Source organism: Nyctereutes procyonoides, unplaced genomic scaffold, assembly GCF_905146905.1.
Source record: "Nyctereutes procyonoides isolate TBG_1078 unplaced genomic scaffold, NYPRO_anot_genome, whole genome shotgun sequence".
Classification (NCBI taxonomy): Eukaryota; Metazoa; Chordata; class Mammalia; order Carnivora; family Canidae; genus Nyctereutes; species Nyctereutes procyonoides.
Genome location: NW_026575131.1, coordinates 55325283 through 55350821, shown reverse-complemented (window position 1 = coordinate 55350821; position 25539 = coordinate 55325283). Strand labels below are relative to the sequence as shown.

At 49.2% G+C, this 25539-nt stretch overlaps 1 protein-coding gene across 2 annotated transcripts in view; it reads left to right on the top strand.

Annotated features, from left to right (window-relative positions):
- The window catches only part of CHAF1A (chromatin assembly factor 1 subunit A), a 28416-nt gene extending 2877 nt beyond the window's left edge, over nt 1–25539 (top strand). The window contains exons 2-15 of one of the 2 annotated variants that reach the window (XM_055344466.1): nt 565–615; nt 1417–2282; nt 8363–8419; nt 10780–11009; nt 11218–11278; nt 11481–11549; nt 14735–14961; nt 15528–15696; nt 15850–15930; nt 16799–16891; nt 17961–18213; nt 18706–19196; nt 24356–24452; nt 25062–25539. In XM_055344466.1, coding sequence (XP_055200441.1) covers nt 565–615; nt 1417–2282; nt 8363–8419; nt 10780–11009; nt 11218–11278; nt 11481–11549; nt 14735–14961; nt 15528–15696; nt 15850–15930; nt 16799–16891; nt 17961–18213; nt 18706–19196; nt 24356–24452; nt 25062–25162 — 2846 coding nt within the window. In that variant the 3' untranslated portion in view covers nt 25163–25539. The remainder of the gene's footprint in view (nt 1–564; nt 616–1416; nt 2283–8362; nt 8420–10779; nt 11010–11217; nt 11279–11480; nt 11550–14734; nt 14962–15527; nt 15697–15849; nt 15931–16798; nt 16892–17960; nt 18214–18705; nt 19197–24355; nt 24453–25061) is intronic. The other variant, XM_055344467.1, reaches the window with a different exon arrangement.

The window sequence follows — 25539 nt, the reverse complement described above, 5'->3', positions numbered from 1 at the left end:
AAGATTTTAAGTAATTTCTGCGCCCAGTTTGGGCTTGAACTCACAATTCTGAGATCAAGAGTTGCATGGTCTACAGACTGAGTCAACTAGGTGCCCTGTCATTCCCCTTTTCACTGTCCCTGTTACTGTGCTCATTGGTGTCCCACTGTGTGCCAGTTCTGAGCTATGTGCGAAGGGTACAGTGTGGAACAAGTCTCCCATTGTGTTGGGAAGGGGGGAGACGTCATGTAAGTTTCAGAACGATAATCACCACATGAAGATGAGAAGGAGTGAGAGAGTTAAGAGCAGAATTTCTCAACCTAGTAACATTTTGGGCAGATAATTCTGTCGTGGGTGCCATCCTGTGTATTTTAGGATATTTAGCTGTATCTCTGTCCTCCACCCACTAGACACCTCCCCCCTCATGACAACCAAAAATGTCCCTAAACATTGCACCCCATGGTGGGGGTGCCATAATCACCCCTATTGGACAACCACTTTGGACATGTTAGGTGTTGCATATTTATTTACTGCTTCATTATTTCCAACTTTTAATAACCTATCCTTTGACATTTTCATTCACAGCCATGGATTGCAAAGACAGACCAGCTTTTCCAGTCAAAAAGTTAATACAAGGTAACTTTCTGGGAAGGTGTTAAATACTGTTCCTAATTTATATCCTTCATTGTCTCATCAGTTGTATTTTTAATTTCCTTTGAGCAGAGGTCTTCTGCTGGAGTCCTCAGCAGAAGCCTCAAGGGCTGGGGGGAGATTAATGGTTGCATCTTCCAATGAGAACCTTGGGAACCCATGTGATTATGTTACTGTTTTCTTAGGTTCCCAGGAGCATATCTAGTGGTTATTGCCTTTACTAGGGTTTCTCTACTTCAGCATTATTGACATTCTGTAATTTTTTGTCAGGATATGGGGCTGTCCCATATATTGTAGGGTTTAGCAGCGTCCCTGGTCACTCACCTAAATCATGATGACCAATAATATCGCCAGACATCCCAGGCAGGGACAGCTGCCCCTGGTTGAACCACCATTGTACAGGAAGATAAATGCGTTCAAATCCTTTTGTGTGAAGAGTGGTTGGTATTTTTACCCTTAGGCTAGATTAGCTAAGTGACTATATAAAAAACTGAGGCTTCTGGTTTTTAAAACTTGGTGTCTTGTTCCCCTGTAGCAGCTTTCCTCCTCCTATGATGACTGATAGCAAGTTTGGTGTTGAGGGGAGTCATAGGAAGAGCAACAGTCTCTGAGGGGCAGGGGCAAACTGGAACCAAGGGCATGAGTGGTTTACAGAAATCCCCATCTGCCGGCCCCACCTCCATCCCAGCAGGTTGATACTTGTTGAGCATTTGGAATATTCAATTATTGATGGGCTGTTGCTCTTCACACTTTTCCTGTAAAGATGGCCTCCTCTCTATGTTTCAGCTCGTCTGCCCTTCAAGCGCCTGAATCTTGTCCCAAAGGAGAAAAGCGAGGACGGGTCGGATGACATGAGGAGCTCTGAGGGCACTCCTGCACAAAGTCAAGTACCTGATGTGGAGACCTCTTTGGATACCTTGGAGAACAACTGTCATTCGGGTTCTGATATAGATGGTAGTCCAAAACTTGTCAATGGGAAGGGTCCCTTAGATAACTTTTTAAGAAATAGAGTCAAAACCAGTATTGACCAGACCATGGTCATCATTAATTTGACGGAGGACTCAAGTGACCAACTGGATGATGTTGTGGCCCACAGTAAACTAAATTCTGCAGCCTCTGCCTCCGAGGAGGCTGTAAGCAGAGTCAGAGAAGAAGCTGGAGGTGACAGGGGGCTGCTGGAGGCCAGTATGGAGGATGAGCTAACGTGTCCTGAAGAGACCCTTTCAGACACTCCGTGCAAAACAGAGAACGAGGGTGCTGGCTCAAGGGGCACAGAGAGGAGTGGAGATGGACAGAAACGCTCACCCCCAAGCTGCCGTGTGCTGACGGGTGGTCCAAGAACATGCTCCGAGAAGGACCAGGATGGTTGGAGTGAAGCTGGGGGCATTTTTTTCAAAGGGAAGGTGCCTGTGGTGGTCTTGCAGGATATCCTGGCTGCGAAACCTTCTCAAGCCAAGTCTCCAACGACACCTGCACACCAGGGCATGCCCTCTGAGAGTGAGATGCTGGAGTCTGGCCCTGAAGAAGACTCTGTTCTTAGCCACTCATCCCGGGGTTCTTCCTCTCCTACCAGCTCACCTGAGGGGCAGTCTGCTTCCAAAAAGCAGCACAGCAGTCCCAGGCCCTTCCCCTCCTCCACACCTATCCGCAGAGTAAGTATCTCTGCTGAATGCCAGTGTGGCAGTGCTGACGGGATTCAGCCTCTTGCTCTTCACCTGGGAATACTGTGTCACTCAGGTGTTTGGTGGCTAAGCAGGCCACAAACAATTCTTTTGGTATCAAAAAACCACTAGTGGTGTTCGGTTAAATGTGCATTGTGATGTACCGGTGGCCCTGTTAATCACCAGTGTGTAAAGTGTCTTCTGTGAACTGTCATCTAGGTAGCGATGGTTGTTCACACCTAATGAGTGGTGCTAGTCAACTTAGCACTTTTAATTAGGAACGCTTTGTAAGCAGGCAGCTGTGACCCCTCGTGTCAAATGTTAGCTCCCTCCAGTTTTCCTTGCCATTCCAACACAGGCTTGTAAGGGTGTTGATGGTAAAGAGTCAGGCAGCATTGGTGAAGAGACCCCAAGACAGCAGGAGAAATAAAATGGGGATTCCGTAGGCTCGGTTCTTGTCAGCCTAGCCACACATCTGAAAAACCTCACCCCAGAGCAACAAGAATAAAAGGAAAACCTGGCACCATTTTTAAGGACCACAGAAGGATGACTTATGAAATGCTTGTTTCTGTTACTGATTTGTGATTAGCACAATGGCAGCAGGGTCTTATGGGTAAAACAGATAAAATCAGTTAAGAATCCAGAAATGTGTTTAATTAACAGTGTTCTTTGTTTTGGGTATTTTGGTTTTTGTTTTTCTGTTTTTTTGTAGAATTTTTGTGTACATTGCATTTTTGTTTAAGTAGGCTCCATGCCCAATGTGGGGCTTAAACTCGACCCCAAGATCAAAAATTGTATGCTCCACTCACTGAGCCAGCCAGGTACCCCTAGGTTTTTTGGTTTTGGGGTTTTTTTTTTAATGTAAGATCAGATTCTGGGTTGGATCATTCAATCTGTACTTTATCTGCTTGATTTGACCTTCATTACTTTCTGAGATTTGATCTCTAAGGGACTAATTTTTCTAGATGATTCTATGGCTTTTATCTCCTGCAGAGTTTAGAAGAAAAGAAAAAATGACTTTCTTTTTAAGTTTTCGAGGTGTCAAGAGTGGAGCAATCTGTTTTTCTTGTAGATGGAGATACATTTTTAAACTTCCACCTGAGCCATTATTCAGACTCTTAGAATCAGAGTTGAAGAGTCCATTTTTGCCGCCAGCTATCTTTCTTGGTCTGGCCAATTGCTTGAAATTCTTCCAGACTGCTGTTTCTTTTTTTTAGATTTTATTTATTTATTCATAGAGGCACACAGAGAGAGAGAGAGAGAGAGAGGCAGAGACACAGGCAGAGGGAGAAGCAGGCTCCATGCAGGGAGCCCGACGTGGGACTCCATCCTGGGTCTCTGGGATCACGCCCTAGACTGAAGGTGGCACTAAACCGCTGAGCTACCCGGGCTGCCTTGCTGTTTCTATTTTGCCGAAAGCCTCTGTCGTATGACAGATTTAAGGCCAGTTAGCTTAGAAAACGGGACATGTGTACATGTGTTTCATTCTTCTTAAGCACTTTTTTAAAAAATATTTTATTTATTCATTAGAGACAAGAGAGAGGCAGAGACATAGGCAGAGGGAGAAGCAGGCTCCCTGTGTAGGGGGGGGAGCCCTATGCAGATCAGATCCTGGGATTCTGGGAATCACGCCCTGAGCCCAAGGCAGATGCTCAACTGCTGAGCCACTGAGGTGTCCGTTAAGCACTTCTTTTTTTTTTTTTCTTTTTTAAGATTTTACTTATTTATTCATGAGAGACAGAGAGAGAGAGGCAGAGACACAGGCAGAGGGAGAAGCAGGCTCCGTGCAGGGAGCCTGACGTGGGACTCAATTCTGGGTCTCCAGGATCGAGGCAGACGCTCAACCGTTGAGCCACCCGGGCTGCCCCAAGCACTTCATTTTTTAAGTTTGTTTTTATGCCCAGAGCCAAGCCCAAGAATCCCGAGAATTGGGAAGTGACATAGTTAGCCATTGTTATGAAACAATTTTTTTTTTAAAGATTTTATTTATTTGGGATCCCTGGGTGGCGCAGCGGTTTAGCGCCTGCCTTCCGCCCAGGGCACGATCCTGGAGACCTGGGATCGAATCCCACGTCGGGCTCCCGGTGCATGGAGCCTGCTTCTCCTTCTGCCTGTGTCTCTGCCTCTCTCTCTCTCTGTGACTATCATGAATAAATAAATTAAAAACAAAACAAACAAAAATAAATAAATAAATCTTAAAAAAAAAAAGATTTTATTTATTTATTCAGGAGAGACAGAGAGAGGGGCAGGCTCCATGCAGGGAGCCTGACATGGGACTCGATTCCAGGACTCCAGGATCACTCCCTGGGCTGAAGGCAGGCGCTAAACCCCTGAGCCACCCAGGGATCCCCAACAATTTTATTTCTGTCTGCTGGCCCACAGGGCACTCAGGACAGCTGAGCAGGTGAACTGAGTATAGTCACTTAGATCCTGCATCTGATTTGCTGGGTCTTACTCTGAACACAGGCTTAGAGCTCTGAAATGCTCTAGAAGGCAGTGTTATCACATGGCTTGGCAAATAATTTACACTGAGTGGTGAAGGTTCAGACCACCCCAGAGCCTGTGGCGGAAATCTGCGGCTACCACCCACAGATGGGCTAGTCCATCACAAGAATGGAAGTAGAGCCCCTTGATGGTCATTGACACCAAGTGATCATCAGGTGCCTCTGCGTGCTTTGAGAGTGAGACTCCTTGAGGGAGTGGCTGGAGATAGACCTCTTGCAGCCACTGGCACAGCCTTTTACTTTATCTCCTATCTCCCCCGCCCCCCCCCAGCAGGAGTTTCTTGATTTGCTGGTTGGTTTTGTGTTTGGTGTCAACTAACATCTCCTGGGGGGAGGGGAGTCAAGGTTTTCCTGATGCTTAGGAGTTTAGAGAATATTTTTGTTTTTCCACTTTTCCTCCACCTCCTCCTTTCCAAGTTGTAGATAGAACCTCACTGGAAGCTTACATGTTGTTTTATGTTACTAAGCAACATGTTTGGTTTTAGTTGGGTCTGTTAGTCCTGGAGTTAGTACCATAAAATCGCCGCTGCATTTGGAATCCCTAGGCATTCTCTGATCCTCTATTGTGTGTGTGTTTCCCTTCCAAGGAACTTGTTAAATGCAGATCCTGCTGTTTCTTCCCAGGGAGTCTGATCTAGTCCGCCCAAAGAGATTCATTCTATTTTGTTTTTTAAAGTACTCCAGGGGCTCTAGAGAATCTCAGTTTGAAAAAATTATTTAGGAACACCAGTTTTAGATAATTCAGGGTCTTCTGACTGGCCAAACAGTGACTATTTAGCATTAGAGCATTTTACCATTTGGGATAGAACCATTTCGGAGTTTGCTTGCATTTTAGCTGTGTAATTCAGCCTGCCTTATTAGTGATTCAAGATTATTTTTTTCATACATGATGATGTTGATGCAGCTGTGTTACTGGAATCTCTGCATCAATACAAATAAACCCAGATCGCTGGAACTTTTCCATGTATAACTGAAATTAAACAAGTATTAAGTTCTTCATTTTTTAAAATATTTTATTTATTCATGAGAGACACAGAGAGAGGCAGAGACACAGGCAGAGGGAGAAGCAGGCTCCATGCAGGGAGCCTGACGCAGGACTCGATCCCGGGTCTCCAGGATCACACCCTGGGCTGCAGGCGGCGCTAAACCGCTGTGCCACTGGGGCTGCCCAGTTCTTCATGTTCTAATGGAAGCATAACAATCTCGGACCTCCCAGGAGGTTCTCATTATTTCACATTTCTCTGTGTGGTGTCTGTGAGAGATCTCTTGGGGAATACACAGTATCATTTTGTTTCTTTATGTGAACCATGTGTTGTAAATATGTTTCTTTTTCATTCTGGAGTGTGTTCCTCTATGGCCTGGGAAGATCTCTTGTCAGCTGCCATGTCCTGTACCTTGCTGTGGAGCTACTGCGGCTTCCAGAATCATTCTCATTGGTGGATGTTTCCATTGTCTTTAATTCTCAGACTTGACAGAATAACTGTAATGAGCTTTCTACATGTTTCCTTGGGCTGTTGTTAGATAGCATATCCAGCTCCCAGGTACTCACAGGTTAATCTTGCCTGCTGCTCTCCATCACGGCTGGAGCAGTTGAGTTCTATCTCTTCCCGGCTGCTGTCTCTCCCCTGCCGGTAAGTTTTTAGCTGCTTCTGTTGCCTGCCCACCTCTCCTTACCTCATTCGCTGCTGCTGCTGCTGAGCTAAGAAACTAGATCTCCTTATACGTAAAATCAGACCAAGTGGCTCTGAGAGGATCCTGCGAAATAAAATGCAAGGATATTCATGCACATAGTTAAATCAATCTTGACGACATGGGATAGGTGATATGTGTATTTTAGCTTCCTTCTGGGATCTTGGGTCTTGTTTTTGGCAGCTGAGTTCCAGATAGGTAACACATGTGGCCTCTACTTGGCAAGAGTTCCATAAACACTTGTGTCACACATATCAAGAAGATAACATTTCAGACCCGTAAGGCCCACCTGAGTGCCTAGTGAAACAGTAGATATTAGTTCTGCATGAAATCATAATTGCTCTGGTGGTTGGAGATCATTAGCTGGCTCCTGGGAATCATGTCAATTCTGCTGTGCCTGGACTCCCAGCAGGGGAGGCATTGTAAAAGGCACTGATTCTGCATCTGAAACTCACCAAATGTGGGCGAGACTGTGTTTTCCCTTCAAGTGCCCTCGCTTGGGAGTGGCAGTCACATTCGGTACTGTAAGTTTGAATGCAAAGGACAACAACAGATATAGTAACTTGCAGATTCTGCTCTTAAATCCTTTGTGGTGGGGATGAAGTCCAGAGATGTGACAGGCATAGTGGACTCTGGAGAGACAGATCCTTTTTCTCAAGCCCTTGGTAAAACCGCTTTGGTAACAGACAGGCTTGAGCATCCCCGCACAATGTTGGTGGCTTTTGACAAGGTCCTGCGGCATGTGGCTTTCATAAGACTGCTCACCCATGTCCTAAGGGAAGGCTTAATCCAAAAAATTCAGTGTGTCCCAAATAAGGATGTCTTCTTGAATTTATTAACCTTTAAGTTTTATTCTGTAAGAGATCTTAGGCTTTCTCAGATGGAGAAACCCTTGCCACCTAGCTTTTGTCCGTATGTCAGAGCGTTTTAAGAGAAATGGGCCTTTGATTTTTTCAACACTTCAGTTTTACATTTTTGGCCACCTTTCTAAGTCTCAAAGAAGCCTGGAAAGTTCATGCTTTTCCAGTCTGCACTCTCTCTCCCCACTGATGGTTTAGTTTTCAGAATTTCCTGCTCTGGAGGTAGCTTAGGCTAGTAGTCTGAACTTGTTCATGCTCAGTGGTGAGTGAATCCAGCAGTGTGTCTTGGTGAGTCCCTGTAACCCGAGTTCACTTGGCAGAAGGGCAGTAGAGAATGTCGTGCTTTAGGATGTAGGGGTCCTAGACCAGATCACCACCTCTGGCAAGCTGACCTTATTTCCTGAACATTTGCTCCACGTTTCAGAAAGCAGGGAGTACACATTGGTGGCTCATGGGAATCCAGACAATAGATGTTTTATTTGATTCACATTGATTTTAGATGTTAACTACAAAATATAAATAAAATTCCCAATATCAGCCCCTCTTAGAAAAATCAGAAGGGGCAGCAGTGCCGGGCACTACTTGCCAGTAAGAGCACTGTCCTTATTGGAGAGGGTGCATCCTCTGTCCTCCATGACAAATCCTTCTCCATGTCACCTGCCTGATGCCAAGGCTGGCTTTCCACTGCCATTTAGGTTTGAGCCTACCCTGTTTCTCCTGTGCTTGGCCCCCTTCATTTTTGTGATCTCTCTCCCCAGTCTCCTGTTTGTCCCCAGATGCATGCACGTACATGTTCATTGGCCTTCATGATCCCACTATGACATGTTGGTTTTTTGGTTCTGTTTGGTGGAAACTGGTCACTGGAAAGGTTTTCATTATGCTCTTGTGAAGAAGTTCTTAATCATGCAAGTCCCTTATTCCCCCCTTCCCTTTCTTTCCCAAATGAGTGTGCTATGTATTATATGTGCTATAGTGATTGTAACAATTCATGTTTAAAGAGAAATGTTTTTCATTTCAGATAACTAAGAAACTGATCAAAGCTTCTGCAGAGAAGGACAAGCTCAGACTGCAAAGAGTAAGATGTTTCCCCTGAAATAAAAAGTTAACCTATTGTGCTTTTTGCCTTAAGTAGTAAGCAAGGCCCCATGCACCTCCTTTGCCTATTGTCACCTTTCCCCACTTGTCCTGACCATGCCTTTGACTCTTGCTTCATATCTCACAACTGTGCCCCGGGACTTGCGGGTTGCATCATTTTTGACTTTGCTAAATCACACTAAGTTTTTATGTAGCCTTTTCTAAGCTTCTCCTATTATTATCATTGTTATTACTACCATCTTGATAGTTGCGCATCACATTGTAGTTGAAGCTTGCCTCCCAAAGAGCCAGTCCCTTTCCCTGAGTCCCAGACCCCTTCCCATGTGCTCTGTTAGTTTGGTGGCCATGACGCTAGATGGGTGATTATTATCTAGTTTTGCCTTCTGAGTCTTCACTTCTGTTATCTTGGGGTCACCATGTGTTGCACACTGCAAAGCAGAGAACTTTTTTCTCATTGCCATAAAGAACAGAGAAAGCCAGTGGGCTTCTGCCCCCATGCCAGCTTGTGGGAGGGGTGGTGATGACACTGGATCTGCGCTCACCCAGTACTTCCTGTGCTATCTGCCTATGGCTGCATTCAATTTTTATGAGTCACATATTTTATTTTATTTTATTTTATTTTATTTTATTATTTTATTTTATTTTATTTTATTTTATTTTATTTTATTTTATTTTATTTTATTTTATTTTATTATTTTTTATTTATTTATGATAGTCACACACAGAGAGAGAGAAGCAGAGACACAGGCAGAGGGAGAAGCAGGCTCCATGCACCGGGAGCCCGACGTGGGATTCGATCCCGGGTCTCCAGGATCGTGCCCTGGGCCAAAGGGCCAAAGGCAGGCGCCAAACTGCTGCACCACCCAGGGATCCCATGAGTCACATTTTTAAAAAAAATATTTTTATTTATTTTATTTTATTTGTTTATTCATGAGACACACAGAGAGAGGCAGAGACACAGGCAGAGGAGGAAGAAGCAGGCTCCCTGTAGGGAGCCCGGTGTTGGATTCAATCCTGGGACTCTGGGATCATGCCCTGAGCCAAAGGCAGACGCTCAATGCCTAAGCCACCCAGGCGTCCCTATAAGTCAGGTTTTGATGGTGGTTTTAGAGTTTCTCTTATTCTTGGAATTTCAGAGGTGGGCACACGTGGGGTGGCGATGCACGTGAGGTTCAAGTATGGCTGGTTTCCAGAAGTCTTCTGCCTTCTTATTTAGCAATGGGGACAGATGACTCCTTACCACCTTGCACATTTTCCCCAGACCAGGCACCTTCTTCAAGTATCCCATCCATCAGAAGAAAGTGCTTTGTAAGAACATCTCTAACTGCGCGCCTCCATGGCTTTCGTTAAAGCAGCCAAAAGTTTCTCAGAACAGAGGGTAGGATATTCCCTAGAGACAAGGACATAGCCCTATGCCCAGATGGAAAGTGGAGTTGCCAGGTTCCTGATGTGGGGAAATCCATTTCTTTTCTTTATTTTTTAAAGATTTTACTTACTTATTCATTAGAGACCCACAGAGAGAGAGGCAGAGACACAGGCAGAAGGAGAAGCAGGCTCCCTGCGGGGATCCTGATGCGGGACTCCATCCTGGGGCTCCAGGATCATGCCCTGGGCGGAAGGCAGGCATTCAACTGCTGAACCACCCAGGCATCCCATGGGAAATCCATTTTTGATGGAAATAGTCCTTGAAAATTACCTGGTGCTATGGCAGAGGATGAGCCCCCCGTGTCTGGCAGGCGAGCATTTGAGTAGGAACTCAAGCTTATGTAATAACACAGTGCCTCAAGCCATGTACCAGTTGTTGGGAATGACAAACTGATGTAAAGATAAAAGCAAATTCATTTTTCCCCCCTGACATAACAGGTTCCAGGTCCCTGTCTCACTCTGATCTTCTATTTCAGAGGAAATAAGATCAACCTTATGATCTGATCTGGTTGGGTAGTGGGATGTGGGAAGAAAAATGCTCTTGCTTTAAAGATAGGGAAGCAAAACCTACAGGTGTTTTTGTGTCTTTATTTTACCACGGTTTTATGATTAGGTAGCCCAGAGCTTCTTATGTCATTGTTTCTCATTAGGTAAAAAGATAAACTCCACCCCATGTTTAAAGATGGTATTTTGAGCGAATCTTATTTTGAATGGCCCTGAGGTCTTGGGACAAATGGCCAGTGGACATCACTGTTCTAGTGGTGGGCAGTGACAGGTGCTACAGGGTGGCCCGTGTGGGAGGGCGCTGGCCAGTGGGGGGGTCATGGGCGGGTCACCTCTCTGCTCCCTCCAGCTGCCTCTGGGCCCTCCTGGGAGGCACAGGGGCACAGCTGTGGGACCATCTCCTGGCTGCAGGATAAGGAACGTTTGGGCAAGCAGCTCAAGTTACGGGCCGAGAAAGAAGAAAAGGAGAAGCTGAAGGAGGAGGCCAAGCGGGCCAAAGAAGAAGCCAAGAAGAAGAAAGAGGAAGAGAAGGAGCTGAAGGAAAAGGAGAGGCGCGAGAAAAGGGAGAAGGATGAAAAGGAGAAGGCAGAGAAGCAGCGGCTCAAGGAGGAGAGGCGCAAGGAGCGGCAGGAGGCGCTAGAGTGCGTGTGCCCTTGGAAGGTGGGGGTGGGCAGGGAGGCGGTGCAGGGCCTGGGGGGGGCAGGGAAGCAGTAGTACCTCCACCCCTTCCCCCCAGCACACAAGCATATCCTCTCCCCACCTCCACCCCCACACACACACCACACACACACCCCTGCCAGGGACCTATGAGCCACACCTGGGGCTAAAGCCGAATTTCCTGTCTCCCAGGGCAAAGCTGGAGGAGAAGAGGAAAAAAGAAGAGGAAAAACGGTTACGGGAAGAAGAGAAGGTATAGACTGTTCTCCCAAACAGCTGCTGGTGTTCCCTCCGTCTGGGGAAGCCAGGTGGCCCCCGCCGAGACTGACTGAGTGTTGATGGGTTTTGAGAGCTCATATCAAAAGAATGCTTTCAGCTTAAAAGTGCTGGGGCTCCTGTTCTAGAGGCCACTGTCCCTCTTCATTTCTTCATGCTTATCTCCTTTTCCGTTGCAGCGCATTAAAGCAGAGAAGGCTGAAATCACGAGGTTTTTTCAGAAGCCAAAGACCCCACAGGCTCCCAAGGTGAGCTTCTGGCTTCCTCTGGCTTGGCTTTCTCTCTCGGTCATGTTCTTCCTTTTGAAAGCATAAGGGTATTTTCTGACCAGGTAGCTCCCCTTTCATCAAGAGAGGGCCTCTGCTCACAAGGGAGCTTTTATTTCTGGTAGAGTCTGAAGACTCAATATTTTGTTATTCGTCATGTCTTTGAAAAGGCTAAAAGTGGCATGTTTGCTAAAACTGCTAAGCGTTAAGTTGCTTCATGAACAGTTTTGCATTAGGAGCTATGTGGAAAGGTGTCATCAAAGACCTAGTCCTTACCTTCAGAGAACTGAGGCTCAGGGTGGGAGGCAAGATTAAGCGTAAGTCAACAGTCTAGAATGCAGCCCAGGATTCTGCTTCCCTATCCTGGTGTTTGTCACCCTGTAAGCAGCACCTGCTTCTGGAAACCCCAGACTTCTTCCCTGCCCCTCAGTGCTCCAGAGGTAACCCATGCAGTGGTGTCACCTAGAGCTTTGACTACATTCACATCCCTCCATATATATTTGTTTATATACATAATGATTCATGAGTTTGTTATGTCCCTATTTTGTTTACATAGCTGTATCTTGGATTCTTGCCATGCTGGCTCCTTTGGGTCGGCTTTGTTCTCTCTTGCCACTTAACATTTCATAGTGTGGATGTTGTCACAGTTTGTATGTCCATTGCAGTATCAATGCCCCATCGGTGGCACGGTGAGTGTCACTGACCCTCCTCTCTGCATATATGCCTTTCTTTAGGACAGCCACCGGGAAGTGGGCGTGGCCCGCAGTCCAAGGATACACACTCACAGAATCACTAATTGCGTTAGTTCCTATCCGGGCACCCTCCCAGTGGGAAGTGCTAATGTCCATGCTGGGCATCATGGGGAAATATGCTCTTCTCTCCTGCACTAGCACTGAATGGAACATGCTTTCTTTTAACCTCACCAATCTAGTCGGCAAAAAAAAAAATTCTTACTTCATTTTACATTTTTCTTTGATTCCACTTGGACATCTTTTTGTGTGTGTTTGCCATTTTATTTATTTATTTTTTAAGATTTTATTTATTCACAAGAGACACAGAAGGCGGAGACATAGGCAGAGGGAAAAGGAGACTCCTCAGGAGCCCAATGTGGGACTCGATCCTGGAACTCCAGGATCACACCCTGAGCCAAAGGCAGACGCTCAACCACAGAGCCACCCAGGCATCCTGCCACTTTATTTCTTCTCTGTCTTGCCAATTCCTATTTTTTACCTATTTTTCTGTAGGATTGGCTTTTCCTCTGAACTCTAGGAGTTATTTTTACAGCCAGGATTTTCTTTTTTATTCATTTATTTGGAGAGGGGGGAAGAGAAAAGAGGGAGGAGCAGACTCCCTATTGAGCAAGGCACCTGATACAGGACTCTATCTCAGGACCCTGGGATCATGACCTGAGCTGAAGGCAAATGTTTCACCAACTGAGCCACCCACAGCCAGGATTTTCATTCTTGGTGACACATGCTATAGATACTCCCTCTCAGTCTGCTACTTGCTTTCTAACCTGTTTATTGTATCTTTTGTCCTTCAGAAATTTTATGGTTTTTTTTTGTTTGGTTTTGTAAGACTTTATTTATTTATTCATGAGAAACAGAGAGAGGGAGGCAGAGACACAGGCAGAAGGAGAAGCAGGCCCCATGCAGGGAGCCTGACGTGGGACTTGATCCCGGGTCTCCAGGATCACACCCCAGGCCGAAGGCAGCGCTAAACTGCTGAGCCACCCAGGGTGCCCGAAATTTTATGTTTTAATGTCAACATTTTAAATTTTTTATGGCAGTGGGCTTGTGGTTACAAAGCCTTGTGTACCCTGTAGCCATTGACAGATTCATTCTCTTTCTTAGTTTTTTTGTTTTTTTACTCTTTGTTCTAGTTCATCTGTTTTTAAAGATTTTAAGTCACCTCTACACCCAATGTAGGTTCAGACTCACAACCCCAAGATCAAGGGTCGTATGCTCTACCAACTGAGCCAGCCAGTCCCCTTTGTTCGTTTTTTTTTTTTTTTTTTTTTTAAGATTTACTTATTTATTCATGATAGACATAGAGAGAGAGAGAGGCAGACACAGGAGGAGGGAGAAGCAGGCTCCATGCCGGGAGCCTGATGTGGGACTCGGTCCCGGGACTCCAGGATCGCTCCCTGGGCCAAAGGCAGGTGCCAAACTACTGAGCCACCCAGGGATTCCCCCCCCCCTTTGTTTGTTTTTTTTATGTATAGTTCCTTAGCTTGACCAGAGTTCCTGGTCATATGGGCTTGGCCCTAACTCTGTCCCATATAGATGCCTGACATCCCAGCACCCGTTCATTAGTGAGGTGGTTCTTGGCTTTGGCTCTGTGTTGGGAATCCCCAGGGAGCTTTACAAAAATACGGAGCCTGGATCCCATCCCTGGTGTGGGCATTGAGGTTTTCAGCAGCCTCCAGATGTCCTGCTGTGTGGCCATGGTGAAGGCTGTTGCTATAGTGCTCTATCCTCAATGGGGTCAGAGGCTGGCTTTCCTATACTGAGCTTTATAGATCTAGGCTCTCCTCCTGACTCCCCAAGTCATGCTGTGCTCCCAGCTTTGGGATCCACTGACAGACATGGGAGATGCTGAAGCAACTCTGAGGGGCAAACTAAACCCACCAGAATATGTGGCGGTTAATTCTTCGGGAACAGGCACCGACCTGTCAGGTTCGTGTGTCCGCTTTCAGTGTTGAGATGGGCTTGGGTTGTAAATCATCTTGTCAAGGTTTGGCTTTGGATAAGCGGTCAGTCCCCGGGGTCTTTCCCTCACCTGGGAATTCAGGTCCTATTGCAGCCCACCCTCTTCTTTTTAAAAAGCCATGTTTTTTGAGGTATAATTTACGTAAAATTCTCTCGTTTGCTGAGTTCTGACAATGGACTCCACAGCACCCCCGTGCTCCACCATCCCATACTCAAGGTCTAGAGTATTTCTGTCACCTCACTTGGCTCCCTGTAGTTTTGTCTTTTCCAGAAACTAGTATAAATGACATCACAGAGGGTGTAGCCTTTTGTGTGTCTCCTGGGACTTAGCAACCTGGATGAATGTGAAAAGCAATGTGCACATGCCATGTGTCCAGCATCTCACACCCTCATGGCTGCTGAGTGGTGGGCGTCCCCTCTCATAAGCATGCTATCACATCCTCTTCTCCATTTCAGACCCTGGCCGGCTCTTGTGGGAAGTTTGCCCCTTTTGAAATTAAAGAGCACATGGTTCTCGCCCCTCGGTTTCGGACTGTCTTTGACCAAGACCTTTGTGATCAGTTGGACCAGCTCCTCCAGCAACAGAGTGGCGAATTCTCCTTCCTGAAAGATCTGAAAGGCCGTCAGCCCCTCAGGTCCGGACCCACCGTGGTTTCAAATCGAAACACGAATATTTATAACAGGTTAGTGGGTGGGGAGACAGCCTTTTGCCTGTTGGTGAAATCAGAGTGCAGTTGGAAAGTCCTGGAGGGCCCAAGGCAGAGTTCTGGGTTTAGGCCCGCTGCTGGCTCATCGTGGCCAAGGGCTAGTTGTCTTCCATCCTGGACCTAAGGCCTGAACCTTCAGACCTTGCTTTTTGGCTTCCCCTGAGCTTCTGAAGTCTCATGTGCAGTGGCTTTGCCAAAAGCCACTGCTGTGGAGTGCAGACTGCTTGGCTTGGCCTCCTGGTCTCTCAGAGGGGGGATCTTATTTCCATGCTGGCCTCCTGGGAAGGACATTTCACTGTTCTCTTTGATCTGCTTACTCTCCACGACCCCACTTCTGTAAATGCTGTGAGCCAGCAACTTGGCAGTTTTGTTTCTCCCTCCTCCTTGCTCTGTGTCCCTGGAATAAATGTCCCTTAGCTTTCTTGGGAGCAGGTGGTTGGTTACCCATCATGGTAAAATGTTGATGGCCTATTTTCTTGGGAAGCCTGGGTGGTCAGCGGGTGGGCTGTGGAACAGGCACATTAATTGGGTTTCCTCCTCAGTGATGTGGTGATCGTGGAGAGCGGCAAGGTCGACGGTGTTCCTGAGAGGAAGAAGTTTGGCAGGATGAAGCTCCTACAGTTTTCTGAGAATCATCGACCAGCGTACTGGGGAACGTGGAATAAGAAGACAACTGTCATCCATCCAAGGGACCCCTGGGCCCAAGACAGGGTGAGCAAGTGGTCCAGCCTCACCTGCCTTTCTACATTTCCTTCTCATTTTGCCTTTTTTGCACTGGTCTCCTGGATTTCATAAGCATTGTAGCTTTTCTGCTCTGCCACCCGTGAAAGACAACCATGACGCCCTGTGTCCTTGTTTTCTCAGAAGCTCCTGGACTATGAGGTAGACAGTGACGAGGAGTGGGAAGAGGAGGAGCCGGGCGAGTCCCTGTCCCACAGTGAGGGGGTAAGCACACACCTGCACCTGTGGTTTCCCCCAGAAGGCCAAGGCAGGCCCTAGGCTGAGTTCACTCACAGCCAGCCTTCGACCCACGGTGTCGGTGTCATCTGAAATTTCAGCCAGATCTCAGGGCTACCTGGGAGGCTCGGTTGAGGGTCCAACTCTTGATTTTGGCTCAGGGTTATGAGATTGAGTCCCATGGCAGACTCTGCACTGAGTTCAGAGTCTGCTTGAGATTCTCCCTCTGCCCCTCCCTCTCCTCTCCCACTCTTTCTCTTAAATAAATAAATAAATAAATAAATAAATAAATAAATAAATAAATAAATAATTTTTTTTTTTTTTTTAAGAAGTTAAGAAAAACTAGGTTTCCAACTTCTCTTGAAAAGCCTATTTGGTGACACTAACCCACTTGGCAGTGGGACCAAGCAGTGTCTACCCTGTTAAGTGGGGCATGCTTGCCTGTGTTCCACCCGACTCCCATGTCAGTGTCAAATAATGGGATTCATTCATGAGATTTCTCCCAACCCTTGAGGTGTCCATAAGAATGATGCCCAAGGCAGTAGGTGGCTTTTCATTCCTTAGATGTTTGCAGGTTAACCTTTTTTTTTCTTTTTTGCAGGTTAACTTTTTTTTTTTTTTTTTAAGATTTTATTTATTCACGAGACAGAGGCAGAGACACAGGCAGAGGGAGAAGCAGGACCCATGCAGGGAGCCCGTTGTAGGACTCGATCCTGGGACTCCAGGATCATGGCCTGAGCCGAAGGTGGCGCTAAACCGCTGAGCCATCCAGGGATTCCCCGCAGGTTAACATTTTAAATGAGACATACTTTGTCTGTTGGCTATGTATTATGAACTTTTTTTTTTTTTTTTTGAGGATGATGATGATGAAGTAGGAGAGGATGAAGATGAGGATGATGGTTTTTTCGTGCCCCATGGGTACCTGTCTGAGGACGAGGGAGTAACTGAGGTGAGGCATGAGCTTGGAGGTGACTGTCCCTGAGAGAGTTCGGCCGGACCGAGCTTAGTGGCTGCTAGCCTGTTTGCGACCCCAACAAGTAGTCATCTATGGGGTTGTAGGGACCTGGGCTTAAGTTTTACTGGGGAGGGTAGTGGGATCTGCAGAGGTAGGAGAGACTCCCAGGGTGGTGACCGTGTGAGCAGAAGGCTGAGTCAGAGAGGCTGGGAGGTGTGTGGGTCAGACTGCTAAACCCCCTTTTCCTTTTATGGTTTCTTAGTTGAGGCATGATGAAAGTATAAGAAAACACACAGATCCTAATTATTGAGCACAGCAAGCTTTAATGATTGACATTTGTAAATCTGTCACCAAAAATAAAATCTAGAACTTCCCGTCTCTCCAGATGGTTCCTCCATGTCCCTTTGAGGCATCCCCCTACCCTTGCCACCAACATTCTAGACAGACTCGGCCAGATGGTGAAACTTTCAATAGGCTGGTTTTAGGGTTCGGACAGCTTTTCAGGTCGTAGTGCTTGGGTGGTGGAGAAATGTTGGAAGTATGACTGGGGGAATGGTTTTGTCTCTCCAAATCAGATGCAGGGGGAGGGATACCTCATGTGTGTCTGTGGAGCCCATGAGTCTTCTGTCTTTGAGAGCGGTATTGGAGCGTGGGAGGGGCCTAGCCCTGAGGGTGAACTGGGTGTGGGATTTGGGGTTGCTGATTGCATGACCCTGGCATCACACCCTCCCCAGAAAATCCAGAGTGGCCTTGAGTGGCTTATTGGTGAGGTTAAGAGAGTACCTGAGACTGCCAGTCATGGCCAGAGAGGATGGTACATCCTGAACAAACAGCACAGGGCATAAGTGCCTGTCTCCATGGAGTCTAGGAAAGCACTCTGCTGTTTCCCAGATGGTAATGCTAGGAAGAGGGGTGCAGGATACAATGGGAGCTCTGATACGTGCAGGGTGCAGCAGCCCTGATGGTGGATGAGCAAGCTCTTCCCTCTTGGTGTCTGGGAGGCGGGAGGCGAGGGCACAGGGGCCTGGGCACCCTGAGTAAGCATTGCTCTCCAACCTGCAAGGAGTGTGCTGACCCAGAGAACCACAAGGTTCGCCAGAAACTGAAGGCCAAAGAGTGGGACGAGTTTTTGGCCAAGGGGAAGAGGTTCCGCGTGCTGCAGCCTGTGAAGATCGGCTGCATCTGGGCGGCTAATAAGGATGGTGGTGCCGACCTGAAGGTGCTGCAGCAGTTCACGGCGTGCCTTCTGGAAACAGTCCCCTCCGAGGAGGAGCAGACACCCAAGGCCTCCAAACACGAGAAGAGAGACCAGCAGAGTGAGTGTCCGTGCTTGGTGGGAATGGGAGGGGACCAGGCTTCTAGCTGTCCTAGGCCCAGGGAGACTTTGTTAGGTGACTGGATCAAAACTTAGAAGTCCTGTGAACAAATAACAAAAGCCAGTGCCTGCTGAGCACATCTGTTCATTCTTCACTACAACAGCAGTCTGGGCACTCTTTTACTTAACACGCTTCCCCAGAGTGCCTGGCCGGCCCGAGGTCACACACATCGCTAAGGACTGTGCCTCCTTGCTCTTCAAAGCCGGAGAGGCCCAGTGGCTCAGAAGGAGAGTGTGGTGATCCCGACTAGGGAGAAATAAGCACACACCGTGAGGCATGCTAGTTTATCCAGAGAAATCCCGCCTGGAGAAGGTTGGGCTTCCCGGCCTCCTGCAGCCACCCCAAAGCTGACCGCGTCTCTGACCTTGGTGACAGACCATGGAGCCTTGTGCAATGTTTGCTCTGTCTCTCTCTCTGTGTCTCCCCCGCCAGTCTTGGCCCAGCTGCTCCCACTGCTGCACGGGAATGTGAACGGAAGCAAAGTGATCATCCGAGAGTTCCAGGAGTGCTGCCGCCGGGGGCTGCTCGGCAAGGACACAGGCAGTCCTGACAGCAGCTCTGCCAGTCCGGCCAGCCCCAGCTCTTCCCGCCCACAGACCCCCACCACCAGCGAGGACGCCACCGTCCCCTCCAAGGCCAGGCTCAAGCGGATAATTTCTGAGAACTCAGTATATGAGAAGAGGCCTGATTTCAGGATGTGCTGGTACGTCCACCCCCAGGTGCTGAAGAGCTTTGATCAGGAGCACCTGCCTGTGCCATGCCAGTGGAGTTACATCACCATGGTGCCCTCGGCCACCAGGGAGGACAGTGGCAGCGTCCCCGCCACAGGACCCAGCCAGGGGACGCCCGTCTCGCTGAAGCGGAAGTCAGCGGGCAGCATGTGCATCACGCAGTTCATGAAGAAGCGCAGGCACGACGGGCAGGTGAGGGGTGGGGTGGGGTGGGGGCGGCTCCCCCACAGGGGCTTATTTTAAACTTCAATAAAGTTTATATTTTTTAGAGCAGTTTTAGATTCACAGCAAAAGTGAGCAGAAAGTGTAGAAATTTCCCACATTTGCCCAGCCCCTGCGTGCACGGCTTCCCCCTCTATCAACACGGCCCCAGAGCTGTGCGTTTGTCATAATCGACCTGTCATTGCACCCAGAGTCCCCAGTTGATGGTCGGGGTCACCCTTGGTGCTCTACGTTCTATGGGTTCGGACGACTGTGTGATGCTGTGTGTCCACCCCTGTGGCTCCTACAGAGCTTCACTGACTTACACATCCCCCGTGCTCTGTGTCCTCGCCTCGTCCCTCCCTCCAGACTCATCCACTTACTGTCTCTGGTTCTGTCTTTGCCCGACTTGGAACCACACGGCATGTGGCCTTCTCAGGCTGTCTTCTCTCACTCAGGAATTGCCTCGAGGTTCTCCATGTCTTTGCCTGGCCCGGTGGCTCATTTCTTTTCAGCCCCTACCAGTGTCCCGTGTAGTTACTTTTTACATTTTTTTTTATGTTTTTGTTTTTACGTTCACTTACCCTAGTGATGTAGCATTTATGCTACACCAGGGCCTCTGCTAGACCTTGTACGCACAGTGACAAGCAGAACCCATCTAACAGGAGCACAGACAGGAAGTTGTCACACGAACAGCTGCCTAATCACAGATGGGCTGCGCTCACGGGAGCAAGTGCAAGGAGTGGGGCATCGGGTCCTGGGGGTGACCGTGCTGCGCAGTCTCCAGTGTCAGCTGCATGCTCAGAGGGGCCCCCAGCCACAGCCTTCGCTGATGTTGGTATATATATATATATTTTTTTTTTTTTTTTTCTCACTGGGATAGAATTATGACGAGTTTCTTTTCTTTCACGCATCGCTTCTTACTGGAAACCTATTTTGCGTAGTGAGCCCTGGGTCGTCTTAGGCATCTTACGGAGTTACAGATTTTGAGAGACTGGATTTTATGAGGAGATTGAGATGAAGGCGTCTTTTAAGAGCTGGTTCTCTGGCTCTGTCCAGTGCCCTCTTTTTTTGGGGGGGGGGAATATGGCTTGGGGAGCTACATAAGCTACATCCCAGAGGCTGGGTGGTGACGCCCTCTTGCCCCCCAGCTTCTGCTCGCTGCTTCTGTGACATGAGTCACCATTCACCTTAGAAAATAAAGTGGCTGTCAGAACAGGGAGGCAGACAAATTGCTCCTGGAATGAGGCCCGGCCTTTTCCCTGCTGCCCACAGGTGGATGATGCTTTGGATACGTTGTAAACATGCCTCTTAAACTGTGACTGTCCCTGGCCTGAGTACACGGCCGGGTACAGGGCTCCAGCCCTCCTGTGGACACAGCTTGTACCTTGCCTCATGGGGAGCCTCCTGGGTGAGGAGTTGGGGCCTCAGACGGGCACATACTAATTTCCCTGAGCCTCAGCCCAGGTGACGGGCTGTGTTAGATCTCTTAGGTGCTCAAGCTTTGTTTGAATGGGAGAACCTTTCCATGGGCCGTATTATTGTTACCCCAACAGTCTTAGAGGGACCCCGAGTGTGGCCGGCTCCAGTTGAAACCAGTGGTGGGAACCCCAGCTTGAAAATAGCTGAGCTGAAAAGCAACCTGGTTTGTCCCTTTACGTGTGCAGCACGTGCAGGCATCTGCAGGCATCTGCCCCGCAGCCCTCCCTTGGGACCCCGCTGTGTCCGTGGCTGTGGAGTCCCACATGTTCTCATGTGACAGTCATGGCTGCATCCTGAGCTCCACCGCGGCTCCCCCCTACCCCCGGGGTGGTCCTCTCTTGTGTTCCTGCCTGATCTGTACTTGCATGGAGGACAGTGGTTTTAGCCACTATTACGTGTTTCTTCAAATGCTGTGTACTGTGCTGTGCGCTTTATGTGAGTCTGTACATTTTGTTGGTAAGATGCTTTATTATCTTGCGGAGCCTCCAGAAAAGAAAATAACTCCCAGTTACACTAGTGTGGTGACAGTGCCTGCCCAGGTGACAGGTGGATGCATGAGAAAGTGTGTGTCTGGGGATCTGTGAAATAGGTTTCATCTGATGATACACGCCTGAATAGGCCTGTGCTCCCTCTGCACACCCGTGGGGCCTTGGGGAGGCTTAGCAGGGTTGGGGGCTCCTCGGAAGGCCACACAGCAAACAACCATGTTGTAGGCCCCCCGTGTGGCTTACCTGCTGCATCCAGCATTCTAAAACACTCTGGGCAGAAGGACCACCCAGAGAGTGGGCTAAAACCTTTCTGGGCATGCTGGACCCGGTGATTCTGATTCAGTAGGTCTGAGTGAGGAACCCGAAGTCTGCGTTTTATTTTACTTTATTTTTAAAGGTTTATTTTAGAGTATGAGTGAGAGCACAAGCTGGGTAAGGGGCAGAGGAAGAGGAGAATTTCCAGCAGACTCACTGCTGAGCACGGAGCCAGACACGGAGCTCCATCCCAGGACCCCGAGATCACAACCTGAGCTGAAGGCAGATGTTTTGCTAAATGAACCACCCAGGCACCCCTGATGTCTGCATCATAAAAGCCCCTCAGTGGGGAGCCTGGGTGGCCCAATCGGTTAGGCGTCCAGCTCAGGTCGTGATCTCGGGGTTTGTGAGGTTGAGCCCTCCCATCAGGCTCCGCACTTAGAGTGGAGTCTGCTGGAGATTCTCCTTTCCCACTTCCTCTGTCCCTCCGCTTGCTTGTTCACAAACATGAGCATTCTTTCTCTCTAAAATAAAGGTTTAAAAATAATAACAGAAGCCCTTTAGGAAGTCTCATGTAATGGGCCCGGGCTGCAGGGGGTGGGTGGGTGGTGACACAGAGTGTGCGTTGCAGGGAGGGAAGCCCTGAGACTCTGCCTTCTGGGGATGTTCAGTTAGTGTCGCCCCTGCTCTGCGTAGTGGTCCCTGGTGTTGGGCCACTGGTAACAGGCCCTGACATCACAGCTTCAACACATGGGGGTTTGTCTCAGCAACAAGGGGTTCTGAGCTCCTGCCAATGACAGGCGCCCCCCGTGTCTTACTCCCTCCTTGGTGTGTGGCCTTTGTCATCGTGGTCACAAATGGCTGTCGCACTTCCAACCAGCAGGATCAAGGCAGCAGAGACTTTCTATTTAGCTGTAAAGGGAAACCCTCCCCAGCAGCCTTCCACCTGAGTCTGGCCAGAATCCGTTGGCACAGCCTCCCCGGCTGCAGGAGAGGCTGGGTAATGAGACTGGCCAGCAGCCATGCACAAAATTCCAGGTCTGTTTTAGAAGGATGAGGTGGGAGAATGGCTTTGGGGCATGCCTGAAGCAGAGCTCCCCCCACTGCACAGCACCCACAGAAAAGCAGAAGACACAGGTAAACTTCTAGAAGGTAAGATTGGCGGCCCGGGAGCGTATGGAGTGCTTCCACTTGTGTTTCGGCAAAGCCATGACTCGATGCTTCTGTACCCCTGGGGATACATATAAAGGTGCACGGATATTTGAAATATTTTTTTATTTATTCGTGAGAGAGAGAGAGAGAGAGAGAGGCAGAGACACAGGCAGAGGGAGAAGCAGGCTCCATGCAGGGAGCCCGATGTGGGACTTGATTCCGGGTCTCCAGGATCAGGCCCTGGACTGAAGGCAGCGCTAAACCGCTGAGCCACCCGGGCTGCCCCTGCACGGATATTTTAGATTGGGTTGGGCTTTTTTAATTTGTGGGAATTTAAATTTTTCTCCAAATTTTTATTTAAATTCTGTTTTTTGTGTTTTTTTTTTTTTTTTTTTTTTTTGTGGGAATTTTAAAATCTTTTTGAACTCACAGTAGTCCCAACACTCTGTGTGTTCACAAGGTGTTACGATCAGTAAGATGAACAGGGCTGTGGCATGGCACCAGTTCTGCTGCCAGAAGTCTCATGTGGCCCAGGGTGACTCAGGCTCTGGGCCTCAATTTTCTAAGATGGGGAGAGCCCAATTTTCCCTTTAGGTCAAAAACCAACTGGGATCAAAATGACCCTGAAGAGGTCACGGAATTAATTTCTTTGTCGTGACTAAACGCCGTTGGCCCCTGCTGGCAGTAGAGGCAGCCGAGGGGCACTCAGGATGTTCCCTGGACTCCCAGTGGGGGCTGAGTGCCTGTCCTGTGCCTGGAGGGCTGCGGATGCGGACTGCAGGGAAAGCCTTGTTCCTCTGCACGTGCATGTCCTGTCTGCAGGGCCCGTGAGCGGGGAGAGCTGAGTACATCTGGTCTGTTCCTTTTCCTTGACAGACACAACCAAGTACCTCCCGATCAGCAGAGTTGAGAGCTGGGCTGTGTTCTTAGCCAGTGGATTCTTTTGAAACAGGAGGTTGGAAGGTGCCCTTGGCATCCTGCCTGTGACAGCGCTGCTTGCTCTGGGGGCTGTGGTAGGGTCCGTGGGGCTGCGCCAGGGCAGCAGTCTGCACACTAGAGGGTCCTGTGCTGTCCCCCGTTTTCCAGGAAAATGCAGGTTTCTGTAGCAGAGGGATTGGTTTCAGGAGTGTTTTTGAGAAATAGCCCCCCTTTTAAATAAGCCCATCTCTGCCTCTGTCAGCTCTTCGTTCAGTTACAGAGCAGGGGTGCTTGTAGGGGTGGTTGGGGTTTACCATTGGTCCTCCTTTCCACGCTTTCTGTCCCCTCTGCTGAAAGCCAGCGAAAGCGGCTCAGCAAAGTCGGTGGAAATTCTGCGCTCAGTGGAGGCCCCGCCTGCCCTCGACCTGCGGTGGCTCAGGGGCTCAGGGGGTGTCGTCCCAGGCCAAAGTGGTCTAAGCAGGAGAGTTGTTGGGCGCCGGGCGGAGGGACTGAGCCCCTGGGCAGAGAAGGAGACGCTGGTGGGCTGAGTTCTCTGCCTTTTATTTCAAGAGAAAGTGGGTCCTTTATCACTGTCTCTTTCAGACCAAACCAGAAACCCAGATTGCTGATTCAGGAACAGTTGGCAAATCATTTTTGTAATGTAAATACGGCTGGTGGTCATTTTCAGAGATCTGAATGAGGTCCTTTGAGGGAACCTTCTCTCCCTGCACAGGGCTCCTTTGCTCACCGGCTCTCAAGCAGTCACCTTAAACTTGTCGGAACGGGTAGTGGTGGTGCAGGGTCCCGGCGGCCCATCTGCTGCTGCTCATGGCCGGTGCACCCTTGTCTGTCCAGGTTGGAGCTGGGGACCTGGATGGCTTCCAGGCAGACACGGAGGAGGAGGAAGAGGAGGACGGCGACTCTGTGATCCTGGACATCTCGGATGTTGGGGGTGAGAAGGGCCCCACACTCCTCTTTCACCAGCCTGGCAGGAAAGGAAGAATGCACGCCCTCTCATTCCCATACACCACCTGTCTGTAAACTGAGGGGCTGAGTCAAGAGACCTCAGGAGGCGCTGTGCGGGCTGGCCAGGTGTAGGCAGGGGGATCTGGTCCAGGGTCTGCAAGATCTGACTTGTCTGAAAGCTGCCGTGTGCACCCCAGGACGACTGCGGTAGCCATAGCAGAAATAGGCATGGTAACGCCGGCAGCTGGGTGCTGACCACAGCGTGGTGCCGTTCCGGAGGCCTCCCAGAGACCCCGCAGGGCTGCACCTGCAGTGCCAACCCATGGGCTGAGTCCTGGGAGGGGAGCGGTACAGTCCTGGAGTGGCCTCGACTGTAGATGGGCCTCAGGGAGACCTGAAGGAGGGGGAGGGGAGCGGAGTGGGTGGTGAGAGGGGCCAGCATTTGGCTCTTCCCAAGTGAGCTCAGGAGGGGACAGGGTCTGAGGGCCGGGAGCAAGTAGCTGTCGGAAGGGGGAGCTGTGGGGGCAGGGACTCAGGCCCCTACCAGGTCTGGGGGTGCAGCCAGCTAAAGCCCCTTCCCTCTCTTGCCTTGCAGAGGCCCAGGCCCCATGTGGAACCACTTCTGGAGCTGGGGGGTCCGTGGGAATGGACACCAGTGAGAGCCCCCTGCCTGCCAGCTCGCTCGGCCCCTGCTGAGTGCCCCGCTGGCCCGGTGTATGTATGTAGAATGGTTAGGGCATTCACAAACGCCTCTTGGATACTTGAAAGTCCTATGAGTCCTGTGTAAAGAGCACTTTGTCCTGCTTCGCAGACCTCCCTGGAGGTCTGGAAAGTTTTATATAGGATGTTTGATTTGTTCCTTATAATACTTGTAAAAACTCCCCCCCCCAAAGCTGCATATTAATCTTCCTTTTAATAAAGCATTATTGCGATGTGAGGACCTGTGCGGGGACAGCCCGGTTGCGCCTGCGGCCCCCAAGCAGGTGCTGTGATGAGATGCTTGTAAATGAGTTGGAGCCCCCTGCGGCTCTAGACCTGATGTGGGTGTGTATAAACTTACTGTCCAGCCCTGA